The sequence below is a fragment of the Falco punctatus genome (assembly GCF_963210335.1).
Source record: "Falco punctatus genome assembly, chromosome: 5".
Classification (NCBI taxonomy): domain Eukaryota; kingdom Metazoa; phylum Chordata; class Aves; order Falconiformes; family Falconidae; genus Falco; species Falco punctatus.
Window position 1 is genome coordinate 38,600,686 of NC_137584.1, and position 26,761 is coordinate 38,627,446.

The 26,761-nt window shown below is 41.4% G+C and overlaps 1 protein-coding gene across 4 annotated transcripts in view; it reads right to left on the bottom strand.

Moving 5' to 3' along the window:
- Positions 1-639: 639 nt before the first annotated feature.
- Positions 640-26,761, bottom strand: part of KIF25 (kinesin family member 25) — a 53,743-nt gene continuing 27,621 nt past the window's right edge. For all 4 annotated transcript variants that reach the window (XM_080388969.1, XM_080388967.1, XM_080388970.1 and 1 more), the window contains 7 exons: positions 23,819-23,893; positions 19,311-19,460; positions 18,087-18,263; positions 13,193-13,344; positions 10,508-10,705; positions 7,821-7,976; positions 640-6,612 (listed from right to left, as the gene is read on the bottom strand). In XM_080388969.1, the coding sequence (XP_080245095.1) occupies positions 6,455-6,612; positions 7,821-7,976; positions 10,508-10,705; positions 13,193-13,344; positions 18,087-18,263; positions 19,311-19,460; positions 23,819-23,893 (1,066 nt within the window). In that variant the 3' untranslated portion in view covers positions 640-6,454. The remainder of the gene's footprint in view (positions 6,613-7,820; positions 7,977-10,507; positions 10,706-13,192; positions 13,345-18,086; positions 18,264-19,310; positions 19,461-23,818; positions 23,894-26,761) is intronic.

Below are 26,761 nucleotides of genomic sequence, written 5' to 3' on the forward strand. Positions count from 1 at the left end.
CTGAATGTAGGCCCTGGTGTTTGAACTGGTAGGGCTGACATCTGGATGTGTCTGGTCACTTGACCAGCATTTCAGCAGGTGTTTTGAGGCTGACCTCCCAGTCGTTAGAGACACATCGTGTACTGAACAAACACAAGGTGAATTTGGAGCATCCTGTCATGTTATTCAAGTATTGAGTTTTGGACTTCCAAACGCTTTTTCTGATCAATCTGAAACACTTAGGTATGGGGAAGAGGGATCATCGCTTTTTTTTTTTTTTTTTTTTAATAATCTGAGATCTTTAGTAAAAACACAGGCAGAGGAGAGTGTTGTCATGAAGGGGGCAGTTAAGATCATCTCTTGAAAATGCTCTGACAGCCTGAGAGCTGAGGAGGATGTGCATAAAGATGCAATACCCGGTGGCTTTGGCACGCTCCGTGCAGCCGTTCCTGCCACTGCCAGCATCACTGGGGAGGCCATGGGTTACACCTGAAACAAATGGCACCTTTGCGGCCACCGACCTCAGTCCCTGGCACAAGCTGAAACCTTTGGAGCGCTGCAGTGCCCCATCTGTTCGCTGCATTCGCCCTCCCTCCCCCAGGGGCATGCTCTGAAAGGCTCACTTCTAAAGGTCACCAAAGAATATCGCTTCTAAAGGTCACCAAAGACTATTCGACACTGCTTTGGGACAGTTATTGTTTGGACGTGTTGCCAACCTTAGTCAAGAGCACAGACACCTTTCTATTTTATAAAGATTAATTCAAATCAATGAAACCAAATGCAGCTGTCCACTCCCAGAGCCTCCTAGCGCATACTTGCATGAATTCAGGAAGGCTCAAATTTTATCTTAAGATTTTTTTGGTCTCCCTTTATATAAACAAAATAAAAAGGGGCAAATGCATTGCAAGGTAGAACCTGGTTTGATAACAATGGGTGTAAGAAAAGGCAAAAAGAACTGTAGGCACTGTTTCCCCTCACTTCTGCCCTTCAATTAGATCACCCTGTGCCCTCCTTTGTCTGGTATGTGGCTGGCATTTTTTTATCTGGCTAGGGCTATGGTTAATGTCATTGCTCAAATCCAAGTTGGTTTTGGGAAGGGCCGTGGTACCTCTGGCATTCCTGCACTCTGGGCCTGTCTGCTTCTCCGTGAGCTGATGCTACCGCTTATTCCTCTGGTTGGAAGGGGCTTGCAAGCCATCAGCTTGCAACTGCTTGTCCACAGCAGGAGCCAAAAGCCTTTTTCCAATAACTGCTTCGTTCTGCCTGATCCTCATTCTGCAAAGGTTTGGAAAAGTGCTTCATAAAATGGAATCAGCAATTTAATAACAAATTAAACATTTTTGTGAACTTTCCAATGCTTATTATGGTTTTCCTAGCCTGGCTAAAACCAGGAGCAGCCTCTCTTTGTGGCGTGGCTGCTGCCAAGGCATGAAGCCACATGTGGAAATTAAATCTATAATTTTCAAACATCAGCATAGGTCAAGGTTTTGTTTAAGAGTGGGCCAAAGGCACTGGCTGCTTTAATTACTGCTTTCTTTTTAACCCTGTGATGAGATGCAGCGCTGTTAAGCAATGGTGGGTCACATAGCTTCCTTGGGCTCTGCCGATTAAGAGTATTCCGAGGTGGTGAGGAAGATTAATGGCTTGTCTGCAGGCGTGCGGCGTGCTGTGAACTGCAGTGGGACTGCACAGCGTGCCAGCCACGTGCTCAGCGCGGGGCAGCTCTCCGAGCAGGGTAAGCTGCCCTGCACAAAGGTGATCCCTGCAGGCACTGAAAACATCCTCACCAGGAGCTGATGGGGAGCAGCTCCTGTGCCATCTGCTCTGCTCTGCCCCATTGCATGCCGCCTTCCCCTGTATGGAAAGCACGTGAACTGGGGGCAGATTTGCAAGGGCTGGAAGAAGGCGTGTTGGACCACGGCTACAGAGCTCAGTGTTAGAGCTGGGCAGGTAGGGTAGGGATCATGGCTGGAAAAAATAAGTGAGAAACCTCCACAGCAGTTGTTGGTCCTTCAAAATCGGGTCCTTGAGCCATTAGTTTCCCTGGCTGTGGCAGGCTGAGAGTTGGGGCTCTAAACCCTGGTCTCTCTGGCTAGACTAGGGAGGCAGAGGTACTTGCTGAAAATGGATCTATCCTGTTAATCCCTTTCCCTTGGCTGCAAGGGGAACCAACAACTGGAGCTGATAAATTCCATCTGTAATGATAAATCCTCTGGGAAATGTGGGCACCAGGCTGTACTTTTCGGCCAAATTTTTTGACTTGTACTTGAAGATTATGGTCTGATTCTAGGTAAGTCTAGACTTCTGCTAACTTTGCATAGGTCTGTGTGTATGCTTATCTGTGTGTTTTATTCTAGACAAGCACTTGCTGCTGTTAGGATTGGTCTGGCAGAGTCCCATTTTCCCTGCTCCATCTCCAGACCTGCTGGATGTCCTACAAGCCAGAGCATTCGCTTGTCCAGGGAGAGGCACAAGGCTCAATCCTTTGTCTTTGAACTGGATCCAAATTTTCTGCTTTCTGGAGAAGCGCTTGGCCCACAGGTTAGAGGAGGTGTGAGTAGGGTGCCAGAAGCGAGTGGTGCTCAGTGTGGATGCAGCTTCCATTTTTACGTAAGGTTCTTGGGGGTACACTGGCAGGAATATCAGACCCTGGGCCTCCCAGGCAGCTGCTGTGCTGGTCAGGCTTCACGCCATTGACTCTTTGGCCAACTTGACACTGAACCAGGATGCTGAATACCAAGGAATTCGCAAGACCAAATTCTCTTGTGTTTGCTGTGGTTTCAGTAATGGGTATGCTTTTTGAGGAGGAGGTGGAGGCTCCTAGCTGCTGTTGCTCACATGGTTTTCTCAGCTCATCTGCAGGGCAAGGAAGAAGGCAGAATACAAGAGGGGCATCTGAAGGCCAGTCCAGTGGGTAGCCAGGGTTTGTGGTGCCCGGCATCGCTGTCTGGAGCCATGTCTATTTCCTACCGCTAGCCAGGGGCCAGTGGAAGGTGCAACACAGCCAAATACTGCCCGAACTGTCACGGGAGAAAGTGGGTCCCAGGGGAGGTGTCCTGGTGTCAGCTGGGATAGAGTTTATTTTCTTCTTAGTAGCTGGTGCAGTGTTGTGTTTTGGATTTGGTGTAAGAACGGTGTTGATAGCACACTGGTGTTTTTAGTTGTTGCTGGGTAATGTTTATACTAAGTCAAGGACTTTTTGGTCTCCTGGGCCCTGCCAGCAAGAGATCTGGAGGGACATGGAAAATTGGGAGGGGACACAGCCAGGACAGATGACCCAAACTAGCCAAAGCGGTATTCCATACAATATGATGTCATGCTGAGTATATAAACTGGGGGAAGAAGGAGGAAGGGGGGGACATTTGGCATTATGGTGTTTGTCTTCCCGAGTAACGGTTAGGGGTGACGGAGCCCTGCTCTCCCGGGGATGGCCGAGCACCTGCCTGCCCATGGGAAGCAGTGAATGAATTCCTTGCTTTGCTTTGCTTGCGTGCACAGCTTTTGCTTTACCTATTAAATTGTTCTTATCTCCACCCTTGAGTTTTACATTCCTTTTTGATTCTCCTCCCCATCCCTCTGGGTGATGGGGAGTGAGCACCACGGCTGCGTGGCGCTGGGTTGCCGGCTGGGGTTAAACCACGACAGGAGGAGAGTAAGAGCCCAGCAGTGAAAGGTTGACTGACTTGCTGACTGCGGCCAAGGCAGCTGGCACCGATCATGGGTAGGTGAGAGGCCGCTCCCTGCACTGAGCAGGCTCCCTCCCAAACAGTGACCCAGTGCCCTGGCTGAGCAGGCAGGAGGCAGAGTAGGGTTAGGAGTGCTCTCGCTTCAATGCAACAAGAGACTAGCTGAGCTCTGGATTATGCACTCACGGGCTCTACTGAAAGGATGTTCTCCTGATTTATGTGGTTTTTACTCTCGTTTGCTCTCAGTTGCTCCCAGAGAACAAACCTGTATTAGCAAATAGACCGCATGAGCACTCTTAAATAATCACATTTTTCCTGGTACTTATGACCTCCTGTCTCAATTTTTCAGAACGCTTTCAAATACCACTTTCTTTCTTTCTCCCAGTGTTGGTACTTGTGTTTCAGCTTTACAGCGTGAAGCTGATGAGGACTGGTTTATCAGGATCGGTTTCAGTCAACAAAGGAAACCTTAAAGTCAGCTCCATGAATACGTCACACCTGCTTTTCTAACGTAGCTGTTATTTCAAAGCATGAAAGATCTGAAAGAAAAAAAATTACAGCAGACAAGTATACGGCATTGCACATACCGCTTTCCTTGCTCCTCAGAACAGCAGTTACATGTCTGGAGAACCTTGCCTCTCCTTCAGCAGGTCCCAGTGGATCTTCAGGCAGAAGACAATTCAGCTTAATGCTGGAGTAAAGCCATTTCACCCTTACAACTTTTACCCTTCTTTCCTTCAGTGTGTCACATCTGACACCGAGATTGAGCAATCGCATCTCTATAACCCAGGAAAATCCAAACCCGTAAGTACTTAGAGCAAAATGTTAACTTCGCTGCCCTGCATATCCTATACACGTCACTGTGCTGTCAAAGAGTGAGTGATGCACTGTGCTGACAAGGGAAATGAGAACAGGGAATGCGGCAGATGCACAATTTGGCAGTTAACGTTAATGTAGAAACTTAAACTTTTGGCATTTGAGGGGTTTATTTCTGAGCTTTAGCAATAAGTATTGCTGCTTTTCCCCTAGCACATAGATTGTAAATAAATGCCAAGTTTTAAAAAGCAGCTCCAGAAAAGAAAGTGCAGTTCATGACAAGTTAAGAAATGGCAAATCCTTAAAAATATTTGAGGAACTTAGAGGCTGGTGGAATCAGCTAGCCCTCCCTTGTCACTTAACCTCTCTTAGAGCTGTAATCTGGGCTGCTTTCATAGCCCAGCTGTCAGGAGACTAAGGTGAGCTTGAAGCTGCCTGCTCCTGTGTTTCATTTACCAGGCTAACACTGCTCACCGACACTTTCTCACCTGAGATTGCCTTAGTGACCGTGCAGCTTCCTGAAGTCCTGGGTCCTGATTCTTTTTTAACCCATCTATTACTGCAGGAATCAGGTAAAGTCAAGGCATTTTAATCACAACATTATTTAGGAAAACAAGTATTGTTACAGCTCTCCAGTTGTATGCTAACATTCTGAGCACCAGAGCACGGCATGCAACACAGCAGCTGTTAAGTATTCAAGGGTGGAATTCCAATAATAGTATGCTATATAATCCCTGGATAAATATTTATGCTTGTGAAGGTTAAGTGACTTGGAGTACTATAAACTCCAGCCTTTTGGGTAGGCCATTGCAATTCAAGCCTTCTTTCCATGACCTCCCAATGACCTCTCTCTCCCAGTCTAGAGGCCGAGTGATTGCTGGAGGTAAGAATTCAGAGTGGATCCTGAGGCATCTGCTGAGCAATAACGTAGTGCATAAAACACATCAGATATTCTTTGAACCCAACTGAACTCATCTCAGAACCGCTTCTTGTCTCCAACATTGCTTAAATTTCCTTGCAACCGCTCCAGGGTAACTTCATTCACAAACCCTGCATGATGATGTCACAACAACAAGCCTCTTGAAGATGACAAGCATCATATCACAAGCTGGGGTTTTGGTGTTTTATTCAGGTGATGGATGGGAAGTGTGTAGTTATCCTTTTTTACTGTGATGGCACATTAGTTCAGGGCCTTTCAGCATTTATAGGGAAAAAAAACCAAAACCCCAACAACAAAATAGGCAAAGCTGTAGTCTTAGTGAACTCAGTAGAGGTCGGATTCGCTCCAACCATTTAACCTGAGTGTGTTTTCAAAATGCAGTATAATCCCTCATTTGCTTCCTAAGCTACATTCCAGAGGGATAACAGATATAGTCTTACTCCTTTTTCTCCATCTCACTAACGCCATTTTTTGCTACCTAAAACCAGAGAACAGAACTCCATTCAGTACAGCTGAGGGGTTGCTTTTCACTCCTACCTGTTGACCATGCGTTAAGAATGACCCCATCCATGCTAGACAGAAGACCAAGCCACGATGATATTTTAATCCAAGCCACGTTTTTTATTTCACTTGCTGCTTTGAAGCACTGGAATGATATTTAGACTCATGTCTTCTACTGAGAAAACAGAACGCACCCTTGGCTTTTCAGAAGCGAGCCATCCTAAATCAGGGCTCTGTCAACTTATTCTTCTTGCCCAAAGGAAACACATTGCCAAAACCATGTCTTGAAGCAGCTTTCCTAAAAAAGTCTGATTTATTTCTAAGCCATTCCACCATAGTAGCTGTTGTCAATACTTGCTGTTTTCTTTGGAGCAGGAACATTATCAGCAGGGTTATGGCTTACTAATGCCATGTTGAGGATTGTTTATTTTATCTGGCAGTTGATGTCTAAAATAATGGCTTTAGGACAACAATATACATTTCAGTCTGAGGAACTCATTAATAATACTTTCATCCACAGGAGTCTTAGGTTTTATTTTGCTTTACTCGGCACTGGGAAATTTTTTTTCTTCACTTGTCCTCTCTGAACTTGCCGAGCACGAGTTCCAAATCCCAGAGACTGCATTGATTCTGTTAAGTACTTTTGGTCAGGAGAGATGCACAGCATCACCAACAATTTCGCATCACCTCCTAAAAGCAGGAAAATGACAAAACATATTTACCTCATTATTTTCAGTAAGTTATACACTGCTAATGTACTGATCTACGCCACAGTGAGCGTAGGCTACCACTGTTTTTATGAAGCAGAAGACTGCCCATGAAGAAGGCTGTTGAAAACAGACGGCTCCTTCAAGGGAAGTCTGTCTAATGATATATTTGCCGCAGCAGAATAGAAGTTTCACAATTTGTAATGTAGATTTTTCCCCCTTATAGCTTCACCAGTTAGTCAGCATGTATGTTATGGGTCAGGGCACCTCATTAAACTTTGTCAAATGTTTGTAAATTTGGGGTAATGGCAAAATGGCTTATTGTGTGACAATAAAGCAAAACAGACATAGAGGTTCACAGAGAATGATTAAACAAGGGAATTCCTCCTTTCAACACAGTGTTACCCAAGTCATACACCAGGCATAGTTAAAATCAGGCTCAATGCTAATACAACATAGCTCCTAAACTCCTTTCTTTGGCTTTCCCTTTTAAAAGTGGGGACTTCAACACTAGGTGAAATTGCAAGTTGAAGCAAAAATTAATAGTCTTTCAGACACTCGGAAGAACTGTTCCCTCAATCACTGCCAATGCCTTGAACTGGAGACTAAAAGCACAAGGGCTGATGCTTTACAGCTGCAGAAAAATGGACTAATACACTATATGGATGGACACAAATCTGACGTTCCTGCAGGAATTACACTTGCTTTAAAACTGTTTCTGCATAGATGAGGAGCTAGAGAAGGTGACCCAAACACAAGCTGTAGTGCAGTACCACATGTCTGTACTGTCTCCCTCCTTTGTCTTACTGCTACAGGGCACAATGTTGAGGAATGTGCAAGTATGTGACTACCCTGTAGTAATGAAAGAATGAAGCTTAACTTGTAAACTGTACCTGACATGAAACACCAATGAAATGCACTTATTACCCTTTAAATGATCCTATTAGAGATGCTGTGATTTTTACAAGTGTATTCCTAAAGTGAACCTTGGAAACAGCAAGGTTTAGCCGAATTCAGGAGGAGTTCAGAACTCTTGCTGTGCACTCACACTGCTCCAAAGCCAGTCTTTGAATAGAGGCCCACATACAAACAAAGAGTACAAGATCATTCTCTAATTTTACACAACAAAGGAGGGGAAAGATTGGGAAAAGTAGTCTCTACTGTTGAACGAAAGTCAGAATAATCCCTCACCTACAGAGTCCTGAAGCAGGTGTGTAAGTTTGCTGTTCCGATACGGTACATGAGATCGCTGTTCTGCTATTGCTCCAAGAACATCTGCTAGGGCAGACAAGCTGCGGTTAATAAAAGACGTCTCTCTCAGCGCTGCACCTGTCACTCCAGACATACCTAGTACAGTGTAGAAAAAGGCAATGGTAAGACTAAGCAAAGCTACTTCAACTGTAATGGATGAAAAATTCTGTTGCTGCATCAACATTTTTAAAACAGAAATTCTGAACCAGGACTTCCAGTCCACCCATGCCAAAAGCAAGATGCAGTGGTTTTTCACTCGACTGCCAATACATTGTTCAGCACTTCTACTCTTTTGAAGGAAGGTTAAAGGAGGTTCAGTGTCTGCAGATGGTCTGAAGCATCTCATGTTAAAGTTGATCTCTTCATCTGTACAATGCATCTTGGCTCCGTATGTGTTAAGAACAGGGAACTGAGAAATTAGGAACCATAAGAACAGACAAGACAAGGCTGCTTTTGAAAACGCCAGTCCACAGTGTCCCCAGAGAGAAACCTGTTGTGTTCCACCATTTTTTATAATAAACTGCCCCATCTGTATCCCTTACGAAAAACAGGAGTGACACTGATGGCATAAGCTGCAGAAACACAACTGTACAGCAGCCGTAAGGGTGAGGGGCTTATGTTCACCAAAGTCTGTAAGATGCTGTTTTGTAGTATCATTTGCAGTAAGGAAAGTGATAAAGGCAAATGATGCCCTTCTACCATCCACCCAGCACGGTGGTATGCAGCTATGCTGCCCCTGAGCAGTGCTGGACAGGTTTGGTCTACACACCGCGTTGCACCAATTTAAAGAGGTGCTGCAAATGCAACTCTTTGATCAGTCTGCAGTTAGAAGTAATTAATTCCTCCTGTCCTTACCTCTGCCATTTTGGGAAGAGAAATTTGCTACTGGCATTTAGCATCACATTATTCAAATTCAACCTTTCTTCAGGATAAGTGGATGAGGAACAGAGGCATCTGCAATCACTTCTTACTACCCAGAGCACATGATCCATGCTAGGCAGAGCTAATGGTAGGGGATGAGCAGACAGAGCTAATAGTTTCCTCAGCTGCCTACTGTCCCACCTCTAGAGAAGTACAGAGAGAGGCTAGGGATCTTGTTTTCCCTTTAGGCCACCATTTTTCAAACTGGGAGAACAAGAGAGGTGTTGAAGAGGCAAATGTGAAAAAGGCGCAGTAATAACAAAACCCCCAGAAGTCTGGACAGTAAGGGCTGGAGAAATGTGACTGTGGGAGAGGATGGAGTTGGAGTGGTAGAGTCTCTTGGCAGAGAGGCACAGGGCAAAGTGGTTTGGAAGACCCTGCCACAGGGTGGACAAATAATCTGAGATAGGACATATCTCAAACTAGCTTTACTGGGGTCACTGTGTATACAGCCACCCCCAAGCTTCTGTTACAGCAAGTAAAGGTGGACTCCTGAGACAGTGGATTATCACCCTAAAGCAAAAAATTGCAGATAGGTGAGGTGGTACATGCTTAAATTGCTGATTATCTACATTTGGTTAGATAAACTTCCACGAAGTATTTAGCTGAGTTTTCAAACTGAAACCTAGTTTGCTACAAACAGACCACTTAGCTTGTATATGCTGTAAATGACCCAGGATGGCTGTAGAGCGGGGCCTCGCAGTGTGTGAGAAGCCTGCTGTACTGCTGCTCACTTAGATTTGTCCACATTTTAAAACAGTTATGAGTTAACGGCTGCCCTCACTTTTATGACAGTAAGTCCACCAGTATAGCTGATGGCAGAGGTTAGCTGCTGCATGTGCTGGGCCACATCGAACACTGGTGTCAGTAAGCAGAGCTCTTCTGGCTTTGCTGGAGGATCTGGCCCACTGAGCCCCAAACCAAGTAAATGCTTGTCCTGGTTGAACTGAGAGAATAAACACACACACACTGTTGCTCAATTACATGTTTACCAAACAGCTTCCAGTACTCAGAGCAAATGAAAAAAATAATGTATTATATTAGGTTTCTCTGTAGAACAAAGGTTTAACAGTGAGCAACAGCAAGAATTCTTTTGGCAGTAAAGTAAAAGACTCTTTCATAATACTGGTTCAGTTTTCAAAACATTATTTCTGGAATGGTACATTTGGCTGCATGGCTTTTCTTGGTAAGAAAGCTTGTCCTTTAGGAAATAATCAAGTTTTTGAAATTATTGTGTGCATAGAGGAGGCAGGAGGAAGAAAATTCTTTGAAGAAACAATGAAAACAGTATTATCTTTTCAACACTAACTTCCACAATAAGGCAGAAAAACCCACATATGGTGATATCAGCTATTAAAGATATTTGTAATATTTAAATAATTTACGCACTTTAAACGTCTCTGTACAAAGACATGCTAATTTTCAGAGTAGAAAAACAGGCCTAATAAAACCAGTCTGAACAAATAATGTACCTATGATATGGGTGACCGCCCTAGGCTTACTTCAAGCTTACGCAAACAGACTTTCAGTTAAACTGTACCAGTGTAAAACTGGAACAATCAGCCCCCGAAATCTGCCAGGATCTGTGGAGTTAAAGCACCCACTGTATGAACGCGGGGTAGCATGTATCCCTTCAGAAATGGTAAAGACAGCTATTGTCACCTAGATCTGGGAGGATCCATGCCCAAACAGATGCATTCACTTACCAACACACTCGCTACCAGCCAGGTCCACCAGCTGCAGTCGAGTTTTGACTTGCTTCATTTTCTCAGTTGCTTCAAGTTGTGCTGGTGAAGAGGGTCTGGAAGAAGAGGTGGATTTATTGTCTCTCATTTTTTGTGGAAAGGTGCAGGAAACCTCTTTATTTAATCTCTGACTGGTTTGTTCTTCTTCCCATGAAGTACCTGGTTAAGAGAAAAAACAAACAAGGAGAGCTTCTCACTGACAGTGGAAATCGAGATGGAGGAAAAATGGGGCATTAATAAGCGAAGCAGAATACCTGCTGCTTCAGGCTATTCTAACAGAAGCAATATACAAGTCAGAAGCAATGGCACAGGCAGGCTGAATGGCGTCTTCTATCTTATTTAAGGTTTTGCTCATCAAACCGATCGTACCAGTTGGTAACAAGACATGGTGTAGGTTATTTTGCATCTAAATCTAATATCCCCATTGTTCTCATTTGTATGTGCAAAACAAGAAATGGGAGTCCAGTAAGGACTTTAAAGAGGCATTTTTTTGTGTTTTAGATTGACAGCAACCAAAGTGAGATTTTAGATGTTTGGGAGCAGTAAGCTCTGAAGTCTGTCTCTATGTATTTAAAACATCACTTGCTGGTGCTCTGGCAAGAAAAAAAAAATCCTCATCCTGCTTCTTCTGTTTTGTCCTTCGTTGCTGTTCCCTCTAGACTTCTTTCAGCCCTCATATCCCCCTGCTGCATCTCCACATGATGAGTTCGTAGCCTCAACAGCGTTACTCCCACTTGTTCAGGTTGGTCACCTACTGCTCCTGGTAGTTCTGTAGCTGCGCTAGACTGCTTCATATCCTTCCTCTTCCTCAGCAGCACACTCTCTGCCACAAGGAAGAGGAAGACAGATTCTTTGGGAATATGCTTTCACATTAGTTTAGCGGGAGTATATGCAGAAGAGCTTTCCCAAAGAAGTTGTGCTTTTTTTCTTCAGTGTTTGGTTTTCATCTTCCTCTCTCTCTTTCTCTAAGATGCAGAAGAATAAAAGGCACATACTCTGCTGCAGGTAATAGTGACAATAGACTTTTGTGGGGATTTAAGAGTAGTAGTACTAAGTTCCCTGCTGCAAAACTTGAGTAAAGAGCAGACTGAACTGCATTGCAGAGCTCTGCACTTCTCCAGCAAGGCTATCGCTAAAACCAGAGCTAGCTGCTCACAGTGTAGATGGAGCAGCTGTGCTGGTTTACACAGAATAGATGGCTTCAGGCCATACAGTGCAAAAATACGTGTTCTCACTCCTCTCCGGTTTGAGACAGGGAAATTAAGAAACTGCTCCCCTCAAACAACAGATAATACTGAAACAAAATGCTAAAAAACTTCAAACGTGAAGAAGTGCTGGCTTGTCAACCCTGTTTTAGGTGCAGAACTCATGACAGACTTTACAACTTTTTATTTAGTGACTTAGATCTCTGGTGTTGAGATATTTGACAATCGCACCTAGCTTTTAAATCAGGATTTTCCCCTTTTAAACAAGATAGAGAATGCTGACACATTGCTATAGAGAGGTCCCATCTGCAGTGCTGCTCTGCCCCCCTACATTGCACATCTTGTCCATGCACTATAAGCTGAAAGCCTCAATCTGCATTCAATGTAAACGAGCCATTTCTGTGGAGCTGTGCTGCCAGACAACCTGTCATAGTAGGGTGACTGCAATTAGAAGTGGCAAAGGGAAGCGTGGGCTAGACAACAGGGCTGGTGCGCTAACGGTGCAAACACTGTGTTTTGAAAAGTAACATCTGTCTGATTGACAAGAATCTGGAACTGCTAGAGCTAACATCTGGAATGCTGGAGCTGCAACTTGTGAAATAGCTGTGTCTTTTGGCAAGCCCACAGGTAAGCGAGGGCACTGTTTGTTCTGTTTTGCTAATATTGTCTGTTTAATTTCTGATAGAGAGCTAAGGGAAAAAATCTTAAATATTTTCCACTTTCTAAAACCATATTGTTGTTACAGAGTATGAAGGAGATGGACCTAGCACTGGAAGCAGAGAGCCTAATTACAACGAGCAAAAGAAAACAAAATTAACCCCTAAAAGCCAAAGTTATTCCTAAAGCAATACATCGTTAAGTCTTGGTGTGGTACTGAAAAATAGAAATGCAGGTTTTGCTGTAGTAAATAAGACAACTATGTTGTCTGTTCCTACAGTGGCCTATTATTAACAGTTCAAGAGATGAAGAATTTAATGGATGTTTTTGCAAGGCAGCAGGTAAAAAACCCAATTCTTTCTCACCCGAAAGCATATGATGATCCCTGAAATGCTCAGTTAGCTATATCACAAACTTAGCATGAATAATTTCATGTCATACAAAGCGATTTAACTACTGTATTTGAGTATCTAATTGATATCTATCTTATCTTACACCTTATCTTATGACTTACAACATTTATTTTATTAGTTGTTTCATGCTGTAGAACTTCAAGAACTCTGTAAGGCAAGACATGTAAAGAAAACTGAAAAGTTTTTATGAAAGTGAACTTCCAGTAGCATTCAAACATCAAATGGTCTGTTATTTAAGAAGGTATGTAGAAGTTAAGAACGGAAAAGAACTGAGGAAATATATTAAACACTGGAAAAAACAGTATGAAAATCTTAATCCACAGACTCTGGATTAACTGGCTCTGGATGTATTTTTGTAACACCCTACTTACCAAAGTTTTCTCCAGAATCAACTGTAGTTATGGTCAATGTAACTACCAGATGAGAACGAGAGGAATGAGCATGCACCAGTGTTGGGTGCCTGACTCTTAGCTGCAGGCTTTTGCTGACTAAATGCAAAACTTCAGATGCATTTTCAACAGTCCTAGGAGGTAAAGAAACAAGCAGAAAATTTAACTGACTCACAGTAAAAATCACGAGAAAGCTCACAACTTAGACATGAATCTGAGCATTTCCACTTTCTTGCTCTTCTAACTCCTTATACTAATCTCAGTTTTGAGCTGCACAGACAACTGTATATAGACTTTTTCGGGTGGGATACAGTCTAAGATGAAAATTCCAAGACAAAAGCTGTAATGCAGTACTGAAACTGCTGAAGAAGATGCCTGCCAGCCTTGCAGGTACTGTAGCTCAGCTCTAGAAGTGACCAAAATTTCTACACCTCCACACTTTAGAAGAAAAGACACAGATTTAGACATTCCTGGAACCTCCGGTCTTACAGATGTGGAATTGACTAAGTCTATATTAAGGTAGCTCCTGGAAGGTACAGAATATAGGGCAAAACCCCCAAATTGCTCTGAGCCTTTGGAAATCTTATTTCACATTTGAACTTAAATTCAGAGTCCTTGGAAAAAAGTTCAATTCCACTGTTCAGTGAGCAGGGACTCCACCATAGTGTCAGAATAGACAGGCATAAGTTTCTATAGATCATTTTATCTTATACTATCTGTTTTCTTTTCCAGTTAAAGGAAATTCTGCAAATATGATCAATCAAAGGGCAAAAACCTAACATAAAAATTGAAATAAACTGACTAGGTAAAGAAAAAAAACCACTATGATTTCCCCCAGGTTTGCAATGTTTGAAACAAGTGAGGTAAGATTGCCTACCCTTTCATTTCACTGCATTGCCTTCTTTAGCAATCACTCAAGTTACATCAGCTAAATACTAGTTTGTAGACGGGGGTAAAAATTATTACGATTGCATATCACAGCCTGGTTACTGAATGCCCTGTAACACCAGAACCATTAATAACTCTCCTGACAGGCTACAGCCTGGGTTCTGCATTGCTGCAGTCAGCACAAGCAAGCATGCAATACAAGGCAATCCTTCGTGACTTAGATTTGGCCAGTTTCAGTGGAAGTCACACTGGGCACAAATGTACTCTATGCTAAGAGCAGCCACACTTGAAGAGTTTAGAGGCAGAAGAGCTATACCCAACTAAAACGAATGCCTTTGAAAATCGAGTGAGGGCATCTGAAGAACAGAAAAAACACTTAGCCTTACCATGCTTATAGATGCTTAAGAAAAGCAGCCACCTCAAAGTTCCCTGTGTAACCAGGGCTGCAGGAGCTAAATGATCACTATAGACTTTACCTATCAACCCTGAGCCACACATGCTGGCCTCCCCTGTAATATCTCTACCTCTGCATCCACTGGTAATGTCTCCCCGGTTGTTTGACCTGGAGCCAGCAGGGAAGCAGTGGCTCTAGTTCCTACTGTCAGAGAAGGCAGAGCCTCACACTGGGGTGATCTGACTCTTGCCTGAAGTCCAAGGAGGCAGATCCTGCCTTCCTGAGTTTTGAACTGTGTCTTCCAGTAGCTGGTCAGGCACGACTGGACGGCCTGAGAAGTAAGCAGCCTTCACTAGGATGCAGCAACAAGCAATTGGCTTCTGCAAGCTGCTCCTGTGCGCTGGCAAGGGCTCAGTGCTACAAGCTGCTGTCCTCTAACCGGATTTGCAAAAGCAGACAGGCCTCAGGGTATGCTGTCAGTGCTTATCACCATCTGGGAAACTGCAGTTGACTTTGGAGGTAAACTGCATCCCCGGTGCAGCGCTGCATGCTTGGCACAGTAGCATCTCAGCAGGATGGACAGTAATAATTTTTTAGTATAATCTCTATGAATTTATCATCCTCTATGTACCGCACGTTCCAGGACCAGATTCTACAAAGAGAAGCCCGGTTGTGGTTAGGTTAAAAATTTGATGCTGAATGTTCTCCAAAGTCAACCAAGTCATAAAAGAAGAAAGAAACTGAGGGTTTTGTGATTCAGTAAGATGTACATGTTAGCAGGAAAAAGACTACTGTATTTTAGTGGATATATAGAGAAGCCAATGAGACCCAGCAGACCAATATATTCTAAATGAAATATTATCACAAATGAGGATGTGTTTTTATTGAAAGCACCAGCTGTTTACTTTAGATTTCGGGCAGCTGGGTGGCTTCATTCAATGATTCCCTTACTTTGTTTGGGTTTGCTTTTTCTTATTAACCTTTCTGTGTAATTATTAATATAACCTGTTTATGAATTGGACTTTTGCTGCTTGCACTGTAACTGACATACAAATCCATATTCTTATTTATATTTGCATTAGAATTGAGTATTTATCAATTGATTGAGATAAGTGGGTTTTAAGAGGTGTTTAGCTCAAAGAGCTAGGTTCTTTTACCATAAATTAAAATTTACAGAAAAAAAAACAGAGCGGCCATTTGATTAACTAGAAGAATAAACCAAACCTTCTAGTTTGGTTCTAGTTTGGTTCAAACAGGTTCTAGTTCTTGTCTCTGTGGCACAAGTCCAGCTACATCTCACCTCTCCCTTCCCCAAAGCCTAGGAAAGACATGGGTCACACACTAACTATGCAGAGCTCCCTTGGGAAGGGGAGTAGGCATTTTTCAGGAATGAAACCAGGCCAGAATCTTCTTTACTGAAATACCATAATTAAAAATTACTTGGAGGTTCTGATGAAGCAGATAAAGTTCAACTCACATCATAGCCATGCTATATGTGCCCATCATCATTTTTTAAGTCATATGGTTCCTTTCTTCTCAAGTCAAAGGAAAAAGATCAGCTGTTTCAAGACTCAGCACACACAGGTTAGGTTCTACTCCCAACCTCCTCTGAGCAGAGCTTTTAACCACACAGCAAAAGTTGGAGTAGTCACAGTTGGGGAAATCCAAGGACAGAGACAGAGAGAAACCCACCAGTTGGCATAATACAAACAGAGAGGGCAAAAGGATTCATAACTTCAAGCTCCAGTAATTTTTAATTAATTCCACACAATTATGGAGCATACAGAGTGCAGTCAAGGATGCAGAATTTCTCTGGAAATCATATTTAACCTCAAGACTGAAAAGCAGGCATACCCCAGATACAAATGTTAATCCTTCCTAGAATACTGCAATGATTATTATTTCATTGAAAGAAAGGAGAGTTATATAGCTGCCATGGTAAGGAAAGTCACTTTACAATTTCTCTGGAGTCCCGCTTTTCTATGAGCAGTTCAATGGCTAGAAAATACAACTCAATAAGTGCATGTAACAAGGTAGAACAAAAGTCTGTTTGCACAACCCTGCAGTACATTCTTGTATTTTTATCAAGGCTTTCTGGCAATAGCATAAACCCACATAAATAAACAACAACCAGCCTGCTTACGTGACTAAGTCCCACAAGAAAAAAGTACTGCTTTCAAATTATCTCCACTGAGGGAGCATTTTATTTTAATTGGGGGGGGAATGCTTTTCATATCCGACTTCGAATTCCTCCTGGAAAAGCAGAGATTAGACCATGACAAACATTATTATACAGAAGTGAAGAAAAACATCGTTTCCCCCAGACAAATACAAATCTTTAATATTGTGCTAAACATTTCAACAGGGCAAGATGTTTCTTTTCACAAACATTATTTGTCCAAGAAGCAGAACACTTTTTCTAAGTGTCTAGACTTCCCTATAGTGCAGAAGCAGAACTGTTCCCTTCTGGAATCTGTTCATGTGTTGGGCGCTCAGAGGGAGATGTCCAGTAGCTTAATTCCACTGGGTAGCACCACCCTCTCTGGTGCCCCTAGTACTGCTTGTCATAATTTCTTTTGCTAATGTTGATTTAAGACTGGCATAAACAACACAGCCATTACTAAAATTAAGCATCTGAAACAGATTCACCCTTATTAATGGATGAGTTGTTATGAAGATGTAATTTTTATCAGCTAATTAGTCAAGATGTTTCATATATAACAAGAAATATAAATAATTTGCTTTGTGTACTACATATATGTAACACCAAAAATCATTGCCTTGTGTACTACAACAAGACTTTGTAATGCTTAGTAAGTATAAGAAGGCATTAAAATAAGTATAGCTGTAGCCTTAAATACCTTAGCTCTCCCTGCACTGCAAGATGTGTAAAGAATCACACTTACTATACACCAACGCTGGGAAGGTAAACATCTTAAAACTGAATGGGTAGAAGCTTAGCTACTTCTTAGATTTTAGTTTGAAAAACCTGGATTTTCAAGAACTACACGTTGAAATGCCAGCAAATCAATTCCCACTTTAATGCCTCCAGTTATGAAAACAGAATACTAAGCAGTGTAAGATTGCTGTTTATACTGTAAGATCACTTAAAGTCTTATTCTTTTTAAATTATTTATTTTTTAACTCCAATGCATGTAGGGAAAACTAACACTGTACAGCTGCTTAAAAATTTAGTAGTAGTACATACATTTCTATTATCATCTGTAAATTTTATAATTTAGTAAGACTGAAGGCAAGCGCTTTCTGTCTGGGTTAACCCTTCTTTTTCTACAGCTGACAAGATGCCATAGATTCAGCAATAACAAAATACACAGTTATCTTCAGGCATTCTGAGTGGAAGGTGCTTAACACAGAAGTATAACCCAAACTAATTGTACTGTTATTTCTGGAAGTATTTTGACATTTGCAGCCAGCTGAAGTCTTACAGACTGAGCTAATGGAAACAGTGAAAACTGTTCTTCTGCATATGGTAAGGACTCATTGTTCAAAAGTGATAACTGGTGCCTATAATGCAGTTTTGTGACAGCTATATATTGCATATATTGGATGGTAAGGATTAAATTGTGTACTTACTCATGCGTAAGCAACGGAACATCGCTCTTTCCTTCTCTGGTTGTGACAACATCGCGTTTGACGCCAAATACTTTTCCACAACTGTCTTTGGCCAGAAGATCAAAAATTTCATTATTATACACTTCAACAACAGAAACCTCAACCCAGTAACTTCCTGATGGCTTTTCAGAAATAAGCCTGGAGAATAAAAATAGAAAAAGAAAAGAAGAAAAAAGCCAAAAAATGTTGAAATCAAACCCCAAGTGAACAGTCTGTATATAAAGATCTATTCCTTAATTGTAACCTTATTACAGTCTGATAAAAGTGCTTATTAAATATCCACAGCCATGGCTTTGTCTCATCCACATGCTAATGTTAAGCTGAATAATCAGAATATATGGATTTCCAAACAGCTATGCCAGCTTAAACTGGTTTTCTCCATTAACCTCCCTCCTTCCTCATGTTTTTTTAATACCATTTCCCTGGTGGACGTTATTGCATTCAGAGCTCAAGGTATGATATACTCGGGCAGAGTGCACACAATGAACAGGCAGAGATGGTGAACTGCCCAGCTAGACCTGTAAGAGCTTATCTGTCCACAGCCTCAGAAAATCCATAAATTAAGGGCTTGTCTATTCAGGAGAGTATTTACAGTTAAGACATTTATTCTGGTACAAAATTGCGCCTTGGATTTACCTTACACCCTTCTCCAGAAGAAATAGGTTTAGCTGGAAAAACCTCTAATGGCTCTTCTATTACAACATAGCAGCGTTATCAGTTCAAATCATGCATTAGGTTCAACTAAAAAAATCTAAGAATTCTCAAAGCAAGAACAGATTGTGGTTAAAAATTCTACTATCGTTGTTCTTGGAGACTGGGTTCTGATCTGGATCCTCTTCATCTATTCCAATTGTCAATTTTCACAAGACTTGTAAGAACTTAGTTATCTTTGGACTCCCACAGCTATGCCTGAAACATTTTCAAAATTAGGAGTCTGAAAGGCACAGACAGATAGCACACAGCAAGACTGCATAATCTCATTTTCTTAGCAAATCAGACTAAGCAGGAAAAAAACTAGAAATCTGTATCAAAACTCAAATATTGAATGGCAGTCAGAGAAGCTATAAATAATCATTGTGCAGCTGAAATCTGTAACAGTAAGTACATTACAAACATACATTATTTCATCCCTTCTGTAAAATTTGAGGTGACTGCCACTGACACGAGCCTTTACTTAGTTGTTACCTGAACACTTCTTGAGTAGCTCGAGGAATAATTCCAAGTTCTGATTCATCTTCTGTGGAGAATGGAAAGTTCTCCTCTAACTGTGGTCCCAACATCGTGTATGTCTTCCCACTTCCAGTCTGCCCATAAGCCATGATACACACATTGTACCTGAAATTTAAAAGAGGCTTCATTTGGTTTACCATTACTAAATGTGATTGTTAGGTGGCAAGTCAAATCTACAACAGTTTGGGAACACAAGCTGAAACAAAAACCAAATACACTGCCCCTGCAGATTTCTTTCTGGAGACCTCACAATCTGACAGAAATTAAAGTACTGCTCATAACACTGTCTAAACAGATTTTATTTTTTAAGCAGAGTTTAAGGGATGTTTAGCTTGGAATGACTGATGAGGTTAGACCTCCTGTCTGCCCAGTTGCCAGTTCATGCACTACTGAGCTGCTTGTTAATCAGCTCCTGAACCACTGCAGTTTACAATACAGCATTTTAAAGTAAACCATCGCTGGGTTTGATTTGCGTTAAGAGTGCTACGCTGCAAACCACAGCACTAATATCTTAACAACTAGGAACAGCTTAACAGCTGGGAACTCTTCAGCTCTGGTAGTCTTTTTCAGGCAGGCTCATCAGTCATAGCCCTCAGTCACTGGAAGAGATAAGCAAGCCCTAATAATAAGAGGCACAAATTTTAAACCAAATGTATTAGCTCAGTATAAGCATACACACAAAGACTACTCTGGAATAAAGGTGGTAGGAACTGCTCTGATATGGACTTGTAGGAGGTGAAAATGTACAATGTCACCGCAGAGGTACAGGCACCTATGAAATACAATTCATCATCTTTAGTAGACATGTAAAATACATCTAAAGAACAGAACTCTGACAACGCCTGTTTCTCTGCACCAAAAATAATAATAAAAGAGGCCACAGCTGTGTGCTGTGCTGTGTCTGTGCCACAGGGATCTGGATTTAGATGTATGAATCCTATCCAGTAAGCGTGTTTCTAATGTAGTTGGATCTAAGTCAACATCTTAAGCAAAGCAAGTGGGCAGATACAAACATAGCCAGCCACAGTACCATTTTGTATTGAGGACCAACACTGCACTGTGCAGCTGAAGGTTTGTCTCTACTCAGCTGCATCTGCTCTGCAGCACCTGCCAGCACATTGGTGTTGGCCACAGAACTGTGCCAGCAAAAGCTCTTGGAAGACCTGCAGTTATGCTGACAGGACTGCTTCTTCCCTGGACTATTTTGTCTGTTCAGAGACACAACAGAATCTCCATACATGAGGAGTGCTTTGCAGTATGCTAGAATTTCTGTTCTACTAGAGAGCTGCAAGAATGGGCTTGCTCCTGTTCTGCCAGGGAGTAAAATTTCACTGCCTAAGCTACCTCCTCTGTGGGCAGACCTGAACAGCTGCTTTTGGTTATCCGATGCTTTTCCTCATATCAAAAATGTTGTTTCAAGCACATGCCAGCATATTTCAATGAACACCCCTCATCTAATTGTTTTAAATTTATGGTTTTAAGTCATGAAATATTTAACACAGCCACTGAAGAGAAATATATTTGTAGTGATTTTTCACATATTAAACATGCCTAGAAGCAATTATTTTTGGAGGATTATTTGGAAAGCTTTCTCTTGATAGAAAGAAACATGGGCTGATAAGCAATGTATAAGCAAATACCTGGGTAACCCTGTGGGGATGTGAAGTCAAAGTTGCAGTCAGTGAACCTATAGTAAGCTCCCTCCACATTTCAGGATGCAGAGTATAAAATAGAAGTCTATCATAGATTTGATGAAGTGAAGGATATAACTGTAACTGAAAATAAAGAGCACTACAGCAAAATGAAATGTGCTAGAAATTAGGGCTGTAAATCTGAAACAAGGGATTTCTCCAAGTATTCAGTGCTGACATAACTCTACTTGTATTTATGTCGGTGGGAAAGCTCCCACTAATATTGATAGTTTTCAGCTAGGTTAACAATGAGCAGTTTTCACAATTCACCCCTAACACACACTGCCTGGCCAGCCCGTAGCTTATTGAGACTTTTAGTCACACTTCAAAAGCAAAAAGATCTTTGGAACCAAAAAGAAAGCCAGAAGTTTGAAAGTTGTAGTTTTCCTTAGGAAAACCAGAACAAAAGTCTTTTTAGAAGTCTCTCAAACTTTCATATAGTCCAGCTATTCAAATTTTCCTTGATTGTTACTTGTTAGACAGTAAGCATCATGGTTAAAACGGTTCTGACAAGATACGAATGGTATGATTAGAAGAAGACAGGTGCTTGTAACACTGAAAGATAGGGACACAAATCGGGTATCAATCAGTGATAACTTCTCTGCCAAAGCCAAAACAGTATTTCAGTAAGCCCAGATGACCTATGGAAACAGTATAGTATCTACATAAGCACAGGAGAGAACGAATTGCTGGGTGATTCAAAAAAAGACAAGCAGAAGACTAGTCTACATTTACTTAGTTTACTTTGTTGGTGTTCTGGTTCCAACATAAGGGTTTCAAATAGAGCAATCTTGAAAATTTCAGACTGTGATTCACCTGTGTGCCCTGATACCTCTCTTTCTCCACTATGCTTGTTATATTCTTGTTTAGAAAAGCTCTTACTATCAAGCTAGAATACCAATGGTTTCATAGCATTTCTCTCCTAAAAATTGTGGGTGTTCAGTATAGCACAGTTATCACTAGGAGAGAACACTGTTAAAGGAAATCAAAGGAGGAGAAATGTATTCTTTAAAATAAATAAACAAGTTTGATTCTTCAATGCTGTAAAGAAATGTTATCTTACTCCCTTGCTGGCCCTGTATGGCTAACTGTAAACTTTGAAGCCTGCTGTACTTTGTCTGTTTTGCATATGGAACAATCCTTTCTTCCCGTATATTTATACTGAAAAATGAAACAATTCATTAGGAAAGAAAAATAAAGAACAAATAAAGAAAAGGAGCATAATGCTCCTTTCTACTTAAGCTAACGTTGTTTACAGACCACTTTGGAGCCCAGACTAAAACAATCAGGAGCAGCAAAGAGGTTCGAGGTTCAGACTAAGTATGTCCGTTTCCCATTTACAATGGGAAGGCCACTGAGAAACATGGTGAGTATGCACAGCCTCGCCTTCCCTGAAAATCTGCTTCTGTTTAAATGGCACTTCTGGAAGAACAAGACAGGCCTTTTTTTCAATAACAGAACATCTCCTAACTGAATATAAAAATGCTAGCATTTAGGACAGGATTGTCCCAATGTGGAAATTAGCAAGTGTGAAGTACAGCGGATCAAGGTACAGATCAGGTATGTTTGATGATACATAAGTGACATACTGAGCCAAAGCAAAGTTATGTTCATTGCAAAAGGAAAAGTAGGGAAAAAACAACGGTTATAAAGACTTCTTCAAACTCCTCCAACCTAGTGGTCCATAGGTTGCTCAGCTCTGGTTACTCATCCTTGGTAAACTAGAATAATGCCATATAGGACTTCCCTTAGCCCAGGTAGCCCTTGTGGGGCCCTCTGTGGCATGTGTAAAGGGATGCTTAGGATTTCCCAATATTCCCAATATCCTGACATACCTCTCATAGGCTGCTTTTAAGAAAAGGAAACTTCAGTGCACAGACTGCCAGGAAGAAGGATTGCCACTGTTCAACTAGGCCACTGTGGATGGAAAGGGACCGTCTTTACCTCCACAGGGAGGGAAAGGTCCATGACAGCTCTACAACAACTATCTATAACTGAGTGGGATTGGAGCGGGAATGAGAAAGAAGCAGTAAGGAAGTTGTGTATAAATCTCAGTTCAAGCCTCAAAGATTATAACAATATGCACTTCAAGGCTTCTTAGCAAGAGTAGCTTAGTGTTGGCTCTGCTATAAATGAAAAATCACACTTCACGAACTTAAGTGGCTAGAAGTAATCACATTATTTGTTAGCGCTTGCTACCGATCAGTTCTGTATTCAAACCAGAATTCTGTTTTAACCCCAGCACCTGAAGAAGCATTAAAGCTATGACTGAGGATGCTCAGCTCTGGCTCACCCAGGAACTGATCATATGACCTCTTATGGCCTATGCTATAGACAAAAACAGAGCAGATGATCAGAGAGTGGCCCTGGCGGGCCTTTCATGTATGAACACACTGTAGGAAAAGGTGTATCATACCATGTCTGCAACTGAAAAACAGTTATAAAGCATAACCTACAAAAACACAAAGAAAAAGATAGTAACCTCCATTACAAGAAATGCTTGTTTGCCAGAAGGAGACCAGACACACAAAAAAACACTTGGGGTTTTTTTTTCCAAATTTGTCTGCTCTGCTAAATTTTGAAAATAGTGTTTTCACTGTTTATATGGGGAAACAACATTCACTTGGTGCAGAGTAGAAAGCAAACAGGAAAATGGAACTGCAAACCCATAAAACTGGACAGAACCACTACTAGTAAATAATTTTTTTTTTTAATCGATGGATTTCAGAATATTATTGCACTTTAGCTTTCTTACTCCCAGTTTTAACTTACCCATCAAGGAGAGATGTTAGCAAAGGGGCCACATCTGCAAATACTGTGTCTTGAGACTCCGAAGCATTGTAAACTCTGAGGAGCAAAGTACAATGATTAACTGAAGAAAAAAGTATATATGTTGTAACAGTACATGAACAGAAACCAGGGAAAATGTAGGCTAGTGACATAAAACTTGTGATCTGCTGACATTTCTATGTCAGAGAACTGAAAATTAGAACTCCAAGGTTCCCGCCGACTTTTTGGAAGTGGCTGTTTCCTGTGGTAGAGGGAACGCCCACAGGTGTACACTTGTGGCTCTCTGCGTTCATCCTAACCCTCCTGCCTGCCCCTGGCAGACAGTGTCTTTTTCCAGGCTGTCCCAGATGCCTGTTGCCTTCTCCCACCTACCAGACTGTGAAATATCCCTGCTACTTGTGTATCCTTTATGTCAGGCTAAGGAAGGGAGTGGTCAGGTTGTACTTCCCTTTAGATGTAGATAAGGTTTGGGGAAAAAACAAACCCAGAGGTACAGAGGCTGCAAAGTTGTCTCGGGACTTGTCCCAGAAGGGTCAGTGGCAGAGCAGAAATTAGAAGGTCCCTGAGGGTAATGTTGAAAGATACCCTGTCTTTGTGGGCAGCATTAGCCTAAAGTATTTCCAACTCCACCCCTGCTGAACGATCTACTCTGAAATAAACGCTGCTCACTGCGTGGTACGGGGACAACAGACAACAACTTTCTTTTACATTGTGATGAGGATTTCAGACTAATTTTTAAACAGAATGAAAGACAATTAAATTGAACGAGTTATTCCACCTCTTAGAAAACTGCAATAGTACAATCCCTGGGCCAAAATAATGATGGCTAAAACAACTGCATATGTTTTTCAAATTCAAGGAAAAATAAGCTAACACCGGGGTCTTCAAAGAAATTTTCGCTTCAACCCTTTCAACTACCAAGTTTATACAACATAAAATTAGGACCTGAAAACAGGAATTATCAAAGGGAGGAAATTCTGATTGTAAAACATGGACATCCTAACTCATTCATTCCTTCTCTAGCACAGCAAAAACATCATCCTCCCCAAGATTACAGCCTACAGCAAGCACTGTTTATACAAGATGAACAGAATCTAAAACAAGAATGTCATTAGCCACACTTGCGTATTTGAGGTATGAATGTTTATCTTTGGAAGAAGATTCCCTTTCTGATATCCTTCTGTTGTGTGGGGTTATTTTCTTTTTGTTTGCTTAGCTCTGTTTTCCAATGAGTGATGTATGTTCTTTATAGCTTATAGCAAAACAACTAAGTAAACCCAGGAATTTTGGTAGCAGTAAACATTACAAAGCATAGTCACTTCCCCGTGTATACAGTATTCTAGTACACTTCACTTAGCAGTATCTCACAGCTTGTATATGATACAGCAAGTTTAACTGAATGAAGACATAGTGTGCTCTTTAGCATTTACTCAAGCCTCTTTGCATATTTGACCATGATCTGCCCAATACAGTCTATAACCTGTACAAATGTAGATCTTTGTATTCATGTTCTCCATAAATAAGACTGTACAGCAGGATCACTGACAAACAGATACCAAATTAGAGCCAATCCACTTAGGTCAACATTTTGTTCATGAAAATAGCCAGAGGAAGGAGCAGGAAACACTAGTGCCTGGAGACAGTAATTAATCTCTGTGGCTCATCCTAATCCTTAAAAGCTGTAAACTGGCCTCAAAACTGAAATATGATTTGATTTTCTGTTTAAAAAAAATATTATTAGAATTAGCATTCAATTTCTTTTTGCATCTTGCTGAATTCTTGGCCTGAAGTAACATCCTGTGGCAATGTGTTCTACAGACTAATTGTAAGTTGCACAAAAATGTACTCTCTTTAATCAGGAAACGAGCACTTGTCTGGCTTGATGGACAAATACTGCTTGTCTTGCCATTCCACTGATGTGCTGTCATACTACACTGAGAAACCAACAAGTATGCAGAGATGTGGCACAGTTCATACTGGGAGGACACAGGCACTGAATAGCAACACTCCATCCTTGCTTTGCATGCATACACACATGTGCTTCAGTAAACATCGCACATCAGATCTGCAAGGTCAATATAAGAGAGCAACAGCACTTCCAAACACTTTTCTCTGCTTCATTTATCATCTGCAATTGATGAAATATTCATTAACACCAAGTCCTCCATCTCAACTAACCAGGCCTCTAACTCAGTGTGTGTTTAAATGGTATTTTTTCTTAACATATCAAAATATCAGAGTTACTACATGAGAAAAAAACCCCAACTTAAAAAGGCACTTTAAAGACCAGAACATTCATATTGTCTTCACTTGCTGTTGATGGGTTTTGCTGTCTAATAAAGCAAACAGATTGCTATCGACCACAATCAGGGCTAGAATCAACCACTCTTAGTAGTCTGCACTGCAAAGTAGTACAGCCATCGCTAATAGCTATGTCAGGTTCAGATTCTGGTAGCCATTTGGAGGAAAGGCACAGGGCTCCACGTTACAGTAACTACTCCAAATATTTACTCAACTTCCTAAAAGGGTTTTACTACCTCTGCTTAGCTGCTGTGGTTCAAATGCTACCAGTACCCAAATGAAGTAGTTTAAGGTTTGCTTGAAATAGCTTGTGCTACACTGTAATCACAGCACTGACTGAAGCATGGACACCCACTTAATTAGCTACCTGAGACCATGAAAGATGCAGCAAATCCAGAGAATCTCTTTCTGTAAGCCTGTGTATTTTTACCAGAATGATGACAGATTTGTCCCTGTGTAGTGATTAATGTTAATTTCACCTTGAAAATTCTGAGATTTTTATTTTGCTAACTGATTCGCCAATAAAATTATAAAAGCATAACATGCTGAAAGCTGGAATTTTGTTCCTGAGCTGAAATCAAATATTTTGACATTTATTAGTTCCATAAAACATTGCTAAAAAAA